The sequence below is a fragment of the Monoraphidium neglectum genome, assembly GCF_000611645.1.
Source record: "Monoraphidium neglectum strain SAG 48.87 unplaced genomic scaffold scaffold01085, whole genome shotgun sequence".
Taxonomy (NCBI): Eukaryota; Viridiplantae; Chlorophyta; class Chlorophyceae; order Sphaeropleales; family Selenastraceae; genus Monoraphidium; species Monoraphidium neglectum.
In genome coordinates, this window is record NW_014012543.1 from 2,049 (window position 1) to 17,710 (window position 15,662).

At 65.6% G+C, this 15,662-nt stretch overlaps 4 protein-coding genes across 4 annotated transcripts in view; 3 read left to right on the forward strand and 1 right to left on the reverse strand.

Moving 5' to 3' along the window:
• MNEG_6595 (ubiquitin-conjugating enzyme E2T (putative)) overlaps window positions 1-2,635 on the reverse strand; it is a gene marked incomplete at both ends in the record, with an annotated part of 4,295 nt that extends 1,660 nt beyond the window's left edge. Inside the window, 4 exons of the mRNA XM_014044928.1 lie at window positions 265-360; window positions 1,518-1,932; window positions 2,137-2,242; window positions 2,451-2,635. Of these exons, the coding sequence (XP_013900382.1) occupies window positions 265-360; window positions 1,518-1,932; window positions 2,137-2,242; window positions 2,451-2,635 (802 nt within the window). The remainder of the gene's footprint in view (window positions 1-264; window positions 361-1,517; window positions 1,933-2,136; window positions 2,243-2,450) is intronic.
• A 746-nt stretch (window positions 2,636-3,381) lies between these two features.
• Window positions 3,382-9,875, forward strand: MNEG_6596 (Uncharacterized protein; the record flags this gene model as incomplete). Its single annotated transcript, XM_014044929.1, has 16 exons — window positions 3,382-3,387; window positions 3,535-4,140; window positions 4,340-4,507; window positions 4,770-4,856; window positions 5,099-5,224; window positions 5,431-5,528; window positions 5,955-6,057; window positions 6,205-6,276; window positions 6,623-6,799; window positions 7,201-7,264; window positions 7,552-7,667; window positions 7,966-8,157; window positions 8,460-8,569; window positions 8,928-9,036; window positions 9,314-9,451; window positions 9,675-9,875. The coding sequence occupies 16 exons, from the start codon at window positions 3,382-3,384 to the stop codon at window positions 9,873-9,875; spliced, it is 2,373 nt and encodes a 790-aa protein (XP_013900383.1).
• A 1,480-nt stretch (window positions 9,876-11,355) lies between these two features.
• Window positions 11,356-11,802, forward strand: MNEG_6597 (hypothetical protein; the record flags this gene model as incomplete). Its single annotated transcript, XM_014044930.1, has 1 exon — window positions 11,356-11,802. One exon carries the CDS (start codon window positions 11,356-11,358, stop codon window positions 11,800-11,802), a length of 447 nt encoding a protein of 148 aa, XP_013900384.1.
• A 1,458-nt stretch (window positions 11,803-13,260) lies between these two features.
• MNEG_6598 (hypothetical protein) lies at window positions 13,261-15,606 on the forward strand (the record flags this gene model as incomplete). The annotated part of the gene is made up of 3 exons (XM_014044931.1): window positions 13,261-13,771; window positions 14,023-15,503; window positions 15,598-15,606. The coding sequence occupies 3 exons, from the start codon at window positions 13,261-13,263 to the stop codon at window positions 15,604-15,606; spliced, it is 2,001 nt and encodes a 666-aa protein (XP_013900385.1).
• Between the last annotated feature and the right edge of the window lie 56 nt (window positions 15,607-15,662).

Here is a 15,662-nt window from a genome sequence, read left to right on the forward strand (position 1 = left end):
CGTCCGCGCCGCTCGGCGAGGCGGCCCCCTCCTCCTCCTCCTCCTCTTCATAGTAGAGGTCCCCCTCCTCATCCATTTCGCCATCCCCATCACCATCGCCGTGGCCACCTCCACCCTCCTCCGCCTCCTTAATCAGCGGCTGCCGAGGCCGCTGCATGCCCTCCGCCCATTGGTGCCGCGCGTCCGTCGACGGCGCTGATCCGCTGTGCGACGCCCCCAGCTTGCCGCCCCCGCTGCCGGGCCGCGGGGGCGGTCCTGCCGCACCGCCGGGGCCGCGCTTCGCCACGCCGCCGACGCCATCGCCGCTGCTCGGGGGGTCGTCCACCTGCATCGCTGCCGCCTCACTGCCGCTGTCGCCACCTGCATTATGGCCGCGCCCGTTAAGCTGCGGTGCTGCTGTTGCTGCTGCGGCGGCCGCGCGCTGCACATCCATCACCATGGCTGAGAAGGCGCCCTCGAGCTGCGGGCTGTGGGGCAGGCCCAGAAATGTTTGGTACAGCGAGTGCAGCTGCTCGCAGTCGCCCGCGCCCCTGCCGCTGCCAACTGCAGTTGCGACCTGACATGTTTCATTGGGGATTGAACGGGTAGGTGATGACGTGAGCGGTCACGGGGCGCAGCGAAAGCGGCCGGCGCGAGATGACAGCTGCCACAGCACAGGCAAGTTTGCACAGGCGAGTGCCCGCCGCCACGGCGTCGCCCTGTCTCGCTTGTGCAATTCCCCCATACCTGCTCCCAACGAGCGCCATGCTCGTGGTAGGCGCGGTAAAACGCCTGCAGCTCCTCGACACCCCAATCGGCACAAGGCGCTGCCGCCGCGCTCACACCGCCTTTGGCCTGCAGCTGCAGCAGCGCGCGTACCAAGCAGCAATCACCAATCCCTCAGTCGTGATATGTGGCTGGGTGCGCGCCTGGTCGACAGAGTGGCCGCACCCATTTGAAAGTGCTCCAGCCTTTCTTCACCCGGTTCTAGGAGACGTGTGATATCAAGCACAGGCTCACTTGCTTCACGTCTCGCGCGTGCCCCTTGGCAGCTGGCGACAGGTGCACCCATACGCACCTGAGACATCGGCGATCTGAGGCCTCATTCACTGCATCAGCGGGCCACCGTTTCTCTGACCATCATCGGTGTTCTTGGAGACGGCACATGAGCCTCGCATAAGGTTTGCGCTGCAACACCAGCAGTGCAAGGCCAACCCCAGCAAATCCTGCGATGAGCACTTTGCCTTGCACTCTCGTTTTGGCACATAAGCGAAAGCGTGACGACAGGAACGGTGCGAGTGCGTGGCCTGAGCTCGCCAAGCAATTGTCCATGCAGCTGCCGCCTCATGTTTGAACATCCGCTGAGCATCGGCCAAAGTGAGCCGCTGCACTGCGTGCATCCGGGTCGCACATCACACAGGGCCTGTGGTTGAGGGTTCTTTACTGCACGCGTGCCACCTTCCGCGGTGGGCCTCCTGGGCTTGCTGGCACATCGTCGATGCTGCACAACTCAGGACGACCGACCCTGCCATGAGCACCGTCGCCACCATCGCCACGACCACCATCGCTAGCGACGTTGCTCCCGCCAACAGCACTGCCGCTGGCGCCGCTTGGGCCCGCTGCCGTGCCACTCGAGTCCTGCTGCACCCGGCTGCTAGCCGCCATGCCCTCGGTCGGCGCCACTCCTGCCTTATCTCCGTTGTTGCCGCAGCTGGAGCTGGCCCCCAGCAGTGTCCCGTCTGCTGCTGCCTCTGACGCTCCACCATTGCTGCCGCCCCGGCCCGCCGCGTGCTCGGCCACCATGCGGCGCGCGGCGCTGTCGAACAGCGGCCGGTTCCGCAGGTAAGCCTCGGTTGCGTCTTGGTCAAGGGGGTCGTCAGGGTTGGGCTCGGCCAGCAGCTGCCGCACAGCCGCCAGCACCATGACCAGGTTGAGCGATGGCCGCCAGGATCCCTGGCGATCACATAGAGAGGAGTTTTTTGGCCAGGTGAGTGCAGACCCAAGGGTACTGGGGTGCGCAGTGGTCGGGTTGCTGGGTGCTGGGGCCGGAAGAAAGACGCAGTCACCATTGCCCGGGCCGACGCTGTACATGTGAGCAAGCAGTACGGGCTCAAGGACCCCAGCGTGCTCGGGCGCCGCGCGGTCGCGTTGCCGCACCTTGGGCGGCAGGTCGAGGATGTCGAGGCAGATACGGCCGCTGGAGTCGATGTTGGGGTGGTACACGCGCGTCGCAAACGTCACCTTGGGGGGCTCAAACGGATACCTGCAGTGCGGCCGACAGGGTGAGCGCTTCAACGTGTGGTGTGCTGCTCGGCAGCGCTCATGGGTCATGGTGCAGCCGCACACACCAGCCGTGTGTCGCTTCCACCGGCCCTCGCACAGGCTGGCACAACACTGTGCGCGCGGGGTGCATTGCAATAAGCTGCATGCATCCGCTGCGCACGAGTCGTCCTCTGCAGTCCATAGCGTACCGTTCCGGCACATCCACATTGAGCCTGAACACGCCCGCCTCGTACACAGTGCCGGCAGGGCCTTGCACCTGGGCGCACAGCCGCGTCACGCACGCCCCATCGGCCTGCCACACGCACACGCCCTCCGGCGGCTTCTTGCGCAGCGTTTTGATCTCCTTTGCCATGCGATTGTGCAGTGCGTTCATTGCGCAGGCTGCGTGGGCGACGCGCTGCGTGGGCGACGCGCAGTGAAGTGCGAGGGCATTGCAGAGTATGTGAAACGTGCAGCGGCGCGCTGCAAGTGTGCAGCAGTGCCTGCCACATGCAAGGTTACAGCTGCCGTCTTACTATACGCACATGAGGGTGTTTACCAGACCTAAAGAGCCCCTGTTGGTTGCGTGCTGACAGCGGTTCTGCAGCTCTTTGTTGCCAACCGCGTTTGAAATCGCTCTAGATCGAGGGCAACATAATCAAGCGGCATACGCACCAATGAGGCAGATACTGCGGCTGTGATGAACATGTGCACAAGTAGTTTGAGGGTGCGGGACGCAACTGGTCACGAGGCGGTCACCTGGTGACATTGCACGCACTATTCGCAAGGGACGCCTTCATGCGTCGTTCTATGGTGCTGGATCTTGCATTTGGTTAAAGCTACCACTGACACTCAGCCTCTTTGGCCGGGACAAGCGTTGGACTCGATCTCCTCTCGGAGCCGACAGACCGGGCCGGAGTGCCCGCGCAGCCATGTTATTGGGAATGGCTAGACCAAACATGTGCGCTCGGTCCGTGCCGGCCTCCAGGCCTTCGGGGTTGGTGCACGGCCGGGCCGCGGGCCCTGCGCGCAGACCTCTACCTGGCCTGATTCGGAGTTCTCAGAGGATGCGCGTGAGGGTTCATGAAGTGAGTTTGGGCATGTCAGCAAGCCCAGGCCAGCACGACGGGTAGATGGGAGATGCCTGTGCATCGCCTGCGACCTGACGCAGCAGAGCACGGCTGGCGCGGCGCTCTGGCAGGGCCCCTGCGCAGCTCCTGCACAGGATTGTCGCAATGCAAAATACCACTGCAATCACCACCGCTTGCGTGCGGGCCGCGCACCACCACGCAGGCCGTGCGCCTGGATGACATCAGCGCCGCCAACAGCGCCGGAAGCGACGGGTACAGCACCAACGGCGCGCCCAGCAGCAACGGCGCCGCCACCGCCGCTGCGACCCTCAAGCTGCACACGAGCGGCAATGGCAGCAGCAATGGGCGCGGCAAGCACGCCGGCAACGGGGTGCTCGGCACCATAGACGGTTCCCAGGATGCTGTGGCAGCTGGCCACCTGGAGTTGGCAGCTGTGACAGGCGCCGCAGCCGTCGGGCGGGCTGCAAACGGCGCCGCTCCCACCGTCGCCCCACGGGCCACAAGCGGCAGCAGCAGCGGCAACGGCAGGGGCGGCGCCTTTCGGGCTCACCGCGACTCGCTGCTGAACACCATCGACGAAGACCAGATGGCTGCGGCCGCGGGGCACCTCGAGCTCGCGGCAGTGACAGGAGCAGCCGCAACGGCGGCCGCGGCAGGCGAGGCAGTGGAGGGGGCCGTGGCGGCAGCGGGCGCGGCAGCGGCGGGCGAGGCAGCGGCGCGCGGGGCGGCGGGGCGCAGTGCCGCTGGGACACCGTATCGCAGCCCAGGCGGGCGCTGGGCCAAGTTCAAGGCTTACTCGGTTTGGCAGGTGGGCAAGCGCGGGGCTTGCACTGCCGCCACGCAGGATGCATGATGCTGAGCAGGATAAAGCCAGTTGCACCGCAGGCAGACCTGATTGTTCCACAGGCTTATCCTTGCCAGGGCACCCTGCCGGCGCACACCTACACGCGCTGGCGCTCACCTGCACGCATCCATGCGTATTTACCGCCTACGTCCCCCTACCGCAGCGCACCTTCGCAATCTGGGCGTTCGCTTTTGCGTTTGCCTGGAGATACTTTCTGCTGGGCAAGGCCTGGAGCTACAAGGGCGGCAGGAAAGGGATGACGTCAGATGCTGTCAGCAGGCGCAAGCGCGAGCTGGCGGTGTGGCTGCGGGAGGGGTTGGTCAAGCTGGGGGTGAGCGCCACGGCCGGCTGCGGAGCGGGACGGGCGGGGGGTTGTCCAAAACGCAGGGATGTTGCGTGCATGCACGCACGTGCGCGCGTGTTTTGGCAGGCGTGCGACGGCTTGTGTGGTGGGGCCCGTCATGCGTTGCGGGCATGACCATGCAGCCGTTTTCCGCCGCAAACCGCTCGCCGCGTCCAGCGGCCCACTTGGCCGTCGCTGTCCAGCTCAGCCCCTCCGCGGCCCTCCATCCTCCCGACTCTCGCCCCTGCAGCCGACCTTCATTAAGATAGGGCAGCAATTCAGCACGCGCGTGGACGTGCTGTCGCCAGAGTTTGTGAAGGAGCTGGAGAAGCTGCAGGTGAGGACCCAACCACGGCCAGCGGCTGGCGCAGGCCTGATGGGCGGGTCCCTGGGGCAGGGTCCCGCTTCTGCGCAGTGCGCATTGCTCTCGGCGGCCAGGCGCGGCGCTGCCGCGCGGCCGGGCACGCAGGCAGGCGGCAGCCAGAGGAGGCGGCTAAGTCACCGCCTCTGTTGATTCTCGCTACCTCACTTCTTGCCACCTGGTCCCCTCATTGACCTGTAATCTCCGCTCGTTTGCAGGACAACGTGCCGCCATTTGACAGCGCCACCGCCATGCAGATACTTGAGTCCAACCTGGGGGCACCACCTCACGAGGTGTTTGCAGAGTTCGACTCGACCCCCATTGCTGCTGCCAGCCTGGGCCAGGTGGGCGCCGCGCAGCAGGCTCTGCGCCGTGCCCAGCAGCTGGGACGGCCCACCTCGGCGCGCCGCGGTCGCCCGTTACCTTGGCGCCAAGAGCGCTCCCCGCCGCGGTCGGGCGTTGCGCGGCCTGCGGCTGGCGCAGCCGTCCCGTCTGCTACGATGTGCCTCTCTCACGGCTGCCGCGTCGTCGCCACCCTGCGGCCCCGCAGGTGCACCTGGCCAAGCTGGAGAGTGGGGAGCGGGTGGTGGTGAAGGTGCAGCGGCCGGGGCTCAAGGAGCTCTTTGACATTGATCTCAAGAACATCCGGTGAGCGCGAGGGTGCTGTTAGTGAGTATCGTGTGCGCGCGCGTGTGCGTGCGTGCGTCGGCGCGTGCTGCCTGCATTTCAGGTGCCAGTGCAGTAGGTGAGGAGGGTTTGTTCTGTTCAGCTCCTTTGGGTAGGCGTTCCGAACATGCGGTGAGGGTGGCACAGACTACGGTGTGACAAGTGTTGTGGGTTGGATCCATGTGTGCGGGGGCCTGAAGGAGCAGAGACCAAGAGCTGTGACGAGGCATGCAGCTGCCTTGCACAGTGCTAGCAGTGCAGGATCGTAGAATCTGGCCCATATAATGTGCAGAGCACGAGCGACGAGGATGTTGCGGCGAGGGCGGGAAGGCATCTTCTAGCCCACAAGCGGACCCGCGCGCCAACAGCACGCGTCGCCGCTGCGACGCCTCCTCTACGTCCCCGCAGGGCGCTGGCGGTGTGGCTGCAAGCGGTGGACTCCGGGGCGGACGGCGCCGCGCGCGACTGGGTGTCGATCTACGACGAGTGCGGCCGCATTCTGTACCAGGAGGTCAGCTGTTCTAGAGAGGGAGGGGTGCGCTTTAGGCGTGGTGCATACTGCAGGGCTGCTGTGTTGGCAGTCGAGGCATTTGCTTGCATGGGTGCCCTGCTGCCACCATAGTCACGTCGCCGCCCCTCGCCCGGCCACACGCTGAAGATCGACTATGTGCTTGAGGCGGAGAACGCCAACGAGTTCCAGCGGAATTTCAGGGACCTGGATTGGGTCAAGGTGCGCGCGGCCGCGGGGAGGCATCGCCGAGCGCGCTCGCCTCGCCAGCCAGGGCGCCAGACCTGCCTGGGCGCCCGCATGACCACCAAGTCGGGCGCCGACCTTGTTTCTGCAGCGGGGGCTGGCCAATCATGTCGACGACGGATGTAGCCGCGACGACATCATTGGCCTGCCCCCAGCTCCTCGCCCCTCCATTTTGAGGGGAGGGCAACCCTTTATCGACGCAACGCACTTGTTGCAGGAGCGCACCCACGAACGCACGCATGCACCAACAAACGCACCCATGCACGCGCAACCATGCGCGCACCCATGCATACACCCATGCGTGCACACTCTGCACCCCCAGGTACCCAAGGTGTACCGGCAGTACAGCACGTCCGAGGTGCTGGTGCTGGAGTATGCCCCGGGGGTCAAGGTCAACGACGGCGCTGCCCTGGAGCGCATGGGGCTGGACAGGCAGCGCGTGGCCAAGCTGGCGGTGGAGTCTTACCTCCAGCAAATACTGCGGCACGGCTTCTTCCACGTGAGCCGCTCGGCGGATTCGGGGGCCCCCTTTGAATTGGCGGGCCGGCGGCTGTCTTTGGCGTGATTTGGTTGGCGGTGTAGCGGTTTCGGGGGTTGCTTGGGTGGCGGTGCGGAGGATGCGGTGTTGGGGCTGTGGCTACTCGCAGCTGCATATCCCGGGCTTGGCTCCTTCCATGCGAGCCAAATGGGGACGGGTGATTGTACTTATGACCGGCGCTTTGTCGCCCTGGTTGTGCTGCGGGTGGCGTCGCGTTCATACGCGCAACAGATTCTAGAGCAGGTGGAGCTCCTGCTGCTTGCATACGTAGGCGGCCTGGCGCAGTACCAGCGGTCGGCGGGCCGCGTCAATCCTTCCCCCTAACAAGCCTTGCCCTGCTGCGGGCCCCTTAACCCGCCCAGGCGGACCCCCACCCTGGCAACGTGGCAGTCGACTCCACCGGCAAGCTCATCTACTACGACTTTGGTGAGGGCCCATACGAAGCGTCGAGAAAGTCGGGCATTCAACCCGTGGAGAGCTATCGGCTGATTCAACACACAGCCATACTTGCGTGCGCGCACCTGCCAACCTCAGCCTCACCGGCTGCGCGGAGCCAAGTAGTGCTCGCAGCTGTGCGCGCCATTCAGCGCTCCAGCGCGATGCGTCGGCCGCCCTGCATTTACGCACAACACCCCCAGCAACGCCTGCGTGCAAACATCACCCACATGACCGCCCTCGCCACGGCTCGCCGTCATCTCCCTCTTGAACTGAAGGCATGATGGGGCGCATTCCTGGGGACGTGCGGGGCGGCCTGATGGAGCTGTTCTATGGCGTGTACAACCTCGACGCGGACAGATGCCTGGACGCGCTCATCGCCATGGGCGTCCTGGTGGGTGTCAGTCCGACAGTCCGCGCCCTGGGCCCGCCGCAGGGATGGTCTAATTGGGGAGTCGCTGATTGGGCGGGCGGACGGGCAGGCGCGAGATCCTGGATGCGTTTCATCTGGACAGCTGGTGGTCTGCAGCTCGGCGGTAGCCGCACGACTCCCTTCGCGCCCGGCATCCGCGGAGGCTGCGACCGACCAGCCGCGGCCAACTAGCCCAGCCGCTGGCCGTGGCGTTGACCGCCTTTGACCACGCACCGTACGCCGCCCGCCTTGGCCCGCGTACCCCGCTGCTGCCCGCCAGGTGCCCACCGGCGAGCGCCAGGCCATCCGGCGGACGGCGCAGTACCTGCTTACCACTTTCAACCAGCGCCTCGTGGCGCAGCGGGAGGAGCGCAAGGCCAAGGGGGCGGGGTACAACGCGGACTGGAGCGCGGAGGAGAACAAGCAGGAGATGGAGCGGCAGAAGAAGCTGGCCATTGCTAACATCGGAGAGGTGGGGGGCGCAGAGGTTTTTTGAGTGGGCAGGTGCTCGATGTGTTTGTTGCGGTGGGGCACGGATGCACAGCAGGGATGGGCACGGGGACAGGGCTCGTGGCATTCCAAAATCTCCAAGGCCTGTATGAATTGACCCCAAGTGTGGAAGCAGGTGGGGCTGATTAACACCTCGGAGTCCTTGGTGCCCCTCAGGTCGCAACCTGCATGCATCCACCAAAGTCAATTAATCACCGGTCTTGTTGACTAGCACATTGCTGGAGCTCAAAACCCCACCACTCATACCCCAATTGACAACTCCAGGAGATCCTGGTGGCCGCGGCCGGCCAGCCGTTCCGCTTCCCGGCCACCTTCACCTTTGTGGTGCGCTCTTTCACAGTGCTTGACGGCATCGGCAAGACGCTGGACCCGCGGTGAGGGCACCCAGCACTCTTTGCCTCATGATGCCGCGCAGCCGTGCCCTGGGCAGGGTCGTGAGGAGCTTGCATGCGCCCTGTGGCGCTCATGACTTTGCTTGCGCCATTCGTTGTTGCTGGCGCTTGCCATCATGCTCTCACATGCGCTGGACAGCAGCACATTTGCATCCCCGCCAATATCTGAAACTGTCTGCATTTTCAGCAACAGCTGCAGTTCAGCTATCCGATAGACAACCACGCACGACTTGGAGGTTAATCAAAGACACACTTCATGCATTAGCGCAGTGAGGCCTTCCTCAGCCAACGAGCAATCGCAACCAACCGCCGCCCCCTCCCCCTTGTCAACCCTCAACAGGTTTGACATGACAGAGCTGGCGGCGCCCTACGCACGCGAGCTGCTGCTGGAGGCCGCGCCAAAGTTTGCCCAGATAGCGGAGGACTTTAAGCGGCGTGTCGCCAACCAGGTATGAATTGTGAAAGGGCGTGCGCTGGGCGTGACCTTGTAGTGGCCCGCGGGTGCACCTCACGTGACTCAGGGCACGCAGGGAGTGCGGGGCAGCCATGGTTGGCCAGGAAAATGCCTTAGCGACGGGCAACCCTCGGGGCATTCACTTTCAAGGCAGCACGCCGCACAGGGCATCAAGCGCTGCATGGCCTCTGGTCGGCCCCTTGCACCTCGTGCTGACCGCTGTCACTTGTCATCACTCGCGCCGCCCCACGCTGTTGACGCACGCCCCGCAGAACCGCGCGGTGGCCAACCTGTTCAAGTCGCCCAATCGGCTGGAGGACATTGGCGGTGTCATCAGTCGGCTGGAGAGCGGGGACCTGAAGCTGAGGGTCAGGGCGCTGGAGGCGGAGCGCGCGCTGCAGCGGGTGCAGGTGCGCGGGGGAAACGCACGAGGGGAGGGTTTGGGGGTCGGGAAGTGTCGGGGCCTGCGCCAAAGGCGCGTGACGGCACTGAGGCGCGTCTCGTGTGTCAGCTCTGGTTGCCGCGTGGTCGCGCCCGGCGGCCCGCGGCTGTGCCCCTGGCACACGCCCATGCTTCGCCGTCCCTCCTGATCACGATTGTCAGGCTCAGCACTGCTCCCCATCGTTCTTGCAGGCTTGGCAGAAGGTGATCAGCAGCGCGCTGGTCGCGTCGACCCTGGTCAACGTCGGCACTGTGCTGTCCGTCAGCGCTGCCACCACCGGGGCTGCCCTCTGCTTCGCTGGCGCGGCGGCGTTCGGCGCGCTGCTGATCGCCAGCTACCTGCAGGTCGCGCAGCTCGAAAAGCGGGAGCGGCTGCTGGCCGGCGCGTTCTGATGCGCGTATGTCTGCGGCGACCCCGTTTTCTGGATCCGGCCTTGGGCAGTCGTGCTCCCTTTTTGTCCGCGGTTGATTGAAATTTTTGCCTGGCCGTGTTGTTTGTTGATGCGTGTAGCCGAGCTGAACATCAATCCCACCATCTTCCACACAGCTTCTGCTTATCTCCTGGTGCCGTCCCCATACATACCCCCCTCTCATGTTCCCGTTGGCAATAGATATCGCCCAACACTTAGAACACCTGCTCGCTCCGTGGACCCTGGTGCCATGTCGCGCATTGCTTTGCAGGCTGCTTTCCTATTGTACGGCCTTGCGACGCTTCATTGGCGCCGCTGCCATGTCGCGCGTTGCTTAGCAAGCCGCTTCCTGTTGTGTGGCCTCGCGACGTCACTTTCTGTGTTTCCTCGAGTTGTGCAGCAGCGTGTCTTGTGACTGATTTACAGATGGTCGGACGGCGACAGCCGTCCTCAAACAATGCTCGAGTGCGTTGCCATTGTGCATGTGCACCACTCCCGTTACTTGATGCCTGGATGGTCGCCTTTCTCCCTTTGGCGCTACTGTTGATCCAGCATATGCAGCACTTTTGATGTGGTTTGCCGAGTGAGATCATGAGAGGGGCCAGTGAGCCTCAGGGAGCTGAGAGGGCGCCCAAAACCCTTTCCTTGTTTTCGTGCCCCCGCCCGGTCGGCAGCACGTCCCGGCCGCCCGCCGCCTGCCACCCTGCACGCGCACACATGCGCACAACGTCCTTGTGTGGTAACCAACTCACTAGCAGTTAACCACGATGAGCAGCCCCACCATGCAGGTCAGATTGTGCGCGTGCTGCGCTGGCACGTTGGCGGGGTTGGAGATGCCGCTTGCACAATGTGAGCCGTCAAACACCAAGTCCGGCAGAAATCCCGTCAATAATTCGTTGAGGCACCAGCGAGACTATTACAATACCTAGTAGTGCCCTCGACTCCCTCGACAAAAGCGCCGAAAGTTTTCCGCAAGCACCCGTTTCATCCTCGACTACCGCACACCAATTACGAGTATGTTGTTATTTTGCACACGCTGCGCGCCTTTGCCCCCTAGTGCCAGCTTTCAACAGCCCAAGCTCAGAATCAGACCCGTGCACCCGTCTGCGGCACTGGTCGACGCGCCGTCGCGCTCAGGTGATGTAGGATGCGAGTACCGGTGGATTGGGTGAATTCAGGGATACCGCACTCGCTTTGTGCACCCTGCTGCTTGCCGCACACTTGCTACTGCGAGTCCCCGGTAGGCCGTTGACGGCCGACTATGACTTTGAGGTAGTTGAGGTTACCTTTGACACACAATGAAAACATTTTAGCACCAAGACTCCTCCAAGGGGACGATGGCGTGTCGCCCGCCCGTGCTGCGCGCCCAGCCTGAGCCACATCACCACGCTGACCGCGTACGCATGTCGCGCACCTTGGCCACCCTCACCACACAGGGTTGCCCCAGGCGAAACACGTCCGCGATGGTAAAGAAGGCCGCGCCCGGCGCCGACAAGAAGGCCCTGAAGAAGCAGGTCGCGCACAAGACCACACCCAAGGCGCCCGCCAAGCTCAAGGCGCGCGCCCCGCCCACGAAGGCGCCCGCCGCGCCACGCCCGAAGGCTCGCGCCCCCGGGCCCGCCAAGAAGGCGGCCGCGCCCCGCAGGCCCGCAGGCGGCCTTGGAGGCCTCTCGTACAAGCGCCTCGCAGACCAGCCGCGCCTCAAGGGCGCCAAGGCGGACGCGTGGGCGGCTTTCGAGGCCGAGCAGGCCGCCCTCGCCGAGGCCTACCCCGGCCCCCGCCGCCCGAAGCCGGCCGGCTGCTGGATGGGGGCTGGCGAGTACAAAGACATCATCAAGCGCGGCGGCCGGCTGGTGGCGATGTGGATTGACGAGTTCGGGGACTGGTCCGTGGGGGAGCGGGTCTTCTAGGGGTGCCACCCGCTGCCCCACACAAACTGCTGCCTTGTCAGCCGGCCGGCCTGCATGCCACCGCACATGGCAGGTGGTGTGGCGATGCGGTACTCTGATTGCTGACAAAGCTGCAGGGTAATTCGTGCCTGGTACCAGAGCTGCTGGTGGCGAGCTGTTGGCCATCACAGGGCATCGTCGTGTGCACATATACATGCCCAAACATACACGCCAATTGTCCTACGCGCCATTGACCCATCGTTGACGCGCGTCTGCGCCTGCTTGGCAATGGATGGGGTCGGCCTTGCACTGGGGCTGTGTGCTTGAGCATTCGAGCCAGTATGACACAACAATCGTGCCGCCACAGCCATGTAACATCACACTTGGCTGCAACATCTGGGAAGCAACAAGAAAACAGGCGTGGTGCACATGTCAACAAAAGCGTCATCAACAGTGCCGACAACCCAGTGGCAGAGCGCGTGAGCGTAGTTGTAAGCGCGCATGCCCTGCGCGAAAGTCTGATGAGTGCTACCCTTGGCAGGTTTCTGCAGCTCGAGGGGATGGCCTCGAACCTGCAGGCGGGCGGCCGCAGGCGTCTCGCACGCACATGCAATCAAGCCCTGGGACCAGACACTAGAGCTGATGGCCATCCACCTTTGAGTTTGCATTGAACCCACCTTTGGCGGCGGCGCACCTTCGGCGGCGGCAGTGCCTCAGCCCATGCAGCACTGTTGTCAACACAAAGCTGCTGACCAGCCCAAGCTGGTGCCAACACAACTTCAGCTCACGCCGTTCATGCTTCCCACCTGGCTGCGTGCATGTGTAATATATTTGGTTTTAATTACAAGCACACGCCGCCCCTCATACAACATGGGCTGATCTCTTCAAGCCAACGAAGGAGCAGGTGGCAACGCAGCTTATGAGCGCCGCCTGGGGTCTTCGATGGAGTCCACCGATGAAGTCCTGAGCAAACACTGGCAGCGCTTGGAGCGCCACGTGAGCCCCGCACACCGCGTCGGCAGTGGTGTTCGCAGTTTGACTCCATCGCTGAAGACACTCGCTTCTCAACACAGATCGCCGCGAGGCATTCTACGACGCCCACCGAATTCGGTTCCCTATTGACTGCCGCCCAGGTACGCCTCCGCGCACTCCACTTGTGTGCGTTGAACGCGCACGCACACGCTGCACCGCTGCGCGAGCACTCCCAACACGCTGCATGCTGATGAGGAGCACAACAGTGTGCCTTGATATGATGCAGCCGCTGCGGGATTGTTGCGCAGGGCTCCCTAACACAGCTGCGCGAGGAGGTCGCCGCGGCCCAGCAGCTCGGCTCCAGCCGCAGCGGCGCCCACTGGCTCGCGCGCGGAGGAGCCGCATGGGGCGGCGCCGACGCGCCTCGCTCGACACACACCAGGCCGTCGGTGCCGAGCACCATCCACAGGCGCACTGGCGCGGCGAGAACCTACAGCGGCGCTCGTGATGGTGAGCGTTGTGAAGAAGGGGCGGCTTGGTACGCTCACGGCACACCCAGCAGCGCACACCAACGCACAACTCCGTGCCAACTGCAAAAAATGCGTCGCAGACGACGAGGCGCCAGCGGCGCCGGCGCCGGAGCCGGCTGCCGCAAGGGCCGCTGTCGGGCGCAGCCACGCTGATGTGGCAGAGGCGCCCGCGGCGGCGGCGTCGCTGCAGCAGCTGGCCGCGCAGGTGGAGGCGCGTGTGATGGCAGCCATGCAGCAACAGATCGTCCAGGCAGTCGCAATTGCGGTGGCCGAAGCGACCGCCGCCTCTAAACCCGACCCAGGCGCCGCTGCGGCGGCGGCGGGCGCGGCGGCAGCGCAGGAGCAGGTGCTTGGCGTCGTGCTGCGCAAGGCCGAGGCCGCGGGCCGCGCGGCTGCGGGGGCGCGGTCCGAGCTGCTGGCGCGCGTGGCAGAGCTGGACGGGCGGCTGCGGGGGCTGGAGCTGGGGCGCGACGGCGCCGACGATGCAGGTGCGTGGCCGCTTTGGTGCGCACGGCGGCCGTGCTGAACTGATGCTGTTTCGGTTACTGCTGCTGCTGATGATGATGTTGTTGCTGCTGTTGCTGCCGCCGCCGCCGCCGCTGCGGCCGCCGCCGCTGCTCCTTTTCTTGACTAGCAAAACAGCTCGAATTCGTGAGGCAAAAGCCGCGCCGCCCCTGTTGTGCGGACGCAAGGCAAGGGCGCTCAACCTGCATGCTTTGTACTGCGCCCCCATCCGCAGCTGCCGCGGCGATGGAGGGCCGCGTCGCCGCCCTCGAGGCCGCCTCGTCGACCGCGCGCGGCGCCGAGGCGCGGCTGGCGCGAGAGCTGGGGGGCTTGTCCAGCACTCTGCGGGGCCTCGAGGCGAGGGCTGATGCGGCGCAAGAGGGCTTCGGCGAGCTGCGGGAGGGGCAGTGGCGGCTGCAAAGCGAGCTCGCGGCGGGCAGCGAGGCCGCGGGCCAAAACCTTTCGGGGTTGCTGGCGCGGGTGGAGGGGCTGGAGGAGCGGGCGGCGGGGTGGATGGCTGAAATGGATGCACGGCTGCTAGCCATTGAGCAGCAGCAGGAGCAGCAGCAGCAGCAGCAGCAGCAGCAGCAGGAGCAGGAGCAGGAGCAGCAGCAGCAGCAGAAGGAGCATCGGCAAGAGGAACTTGCTGCGGGCACGAGCGGCCGGCACAGCATCGCCGGGGCAGCGCGTGCAGCGGCCCATGGCGCGGCGGCCGCTGCCGCCTTTGCCGCGATGATCAGCGGCGGCGGCTGCGCCTTGATCGAGTGCGCGGCGATGGCCCCCAGCACGTCGGAGACGGCGACGCCGCGCGCGTGCGCGCCGGCGCGGTCGTCCTGGCGGCAGCCGCGACCATTTGGGCGGGGGGAGCCCAGCAGCTTTGGCAGCGGTGGCGGCGGCGGCGGCGAAGTCGACTGCATCGAGCCTGTTGAGGCTGAGGACGCGCTTTTGCGGCTCGAGGCGCGGCTGGATGGTGTTGAGGGGGGCCTTCGTGAGCTGAGGGAGGCTGCGCCGCTGGACGCGCTCACCGCAGGCGCGCTGGAGGCGAGGGTGGCGATCCTTGAAGACGAGTTTTTGGAGAGGCAGCGACGGGCGGATGCTGTGGAACAGCAGAAGGAGCAGCCGCAGCAGCAGGTTCAAGAGCGGGAGCAGCGGGGGCGCGGTGACATGAGAGACGCGCTCGAGCAGCCGGAGGCGGCGCCCGAGCCGGGCGCGCCCGGCCGTCGCGCCGGGTCGCTGAGGGCGGTGGATGCGTTTGAGCAGCACCTGAACGCCCTCCTCAGCCACTTTGACCCTGGAGACGTGGGCGCCGCCCCCGCGCCGGCGGCGGTGCAAGCGCCCGTGCCTGTGCAACCAGGGCAGCCGCGACGTGACGCTCGTGGGCCGGAAGCGGCGGGTACGGCGCTGGTGCCCGGAGCAGAGCTGGCGCAACTGGGCGAACAGGAGCTGGTCGGGTTTGTCGACCGAGTGGCTGCGCTGGAGGCGGCCGATGCAGCCTTGGGCAGGAAGGGGGCCAGCGCCGGAGCGGCAGCGGACGACGACGTGGACGCCGGCGCTGGCGGTGATGGGCGGCGTTCGCGGATCGTCCGGCTGGAGGAAGACCTTGAGGCGGCGCGGCGCGAGCAGGCGGCGCGGGCGGGCGCGGCGGAGGAGCGGGCGGCCGAGGCGGAGCTGGAGCTGCAGCAGCTGCGGGACGGGCTGTCGACGCTGGCGCTCGAGGTGGCGCAGGAGGCGGAGGCGGCGCGCGCGTGGCGCGGAAGCGACGGGCCTGGGGACATCCCTGTGGCCGCCAATTCGCAAGCGGCCCTCGCAGGGCGCTTGAACGCGCTTGAAGGCGAGATGGGGACTCTTGCCTCCGCGGCCGCGGCCGCGTCCGCC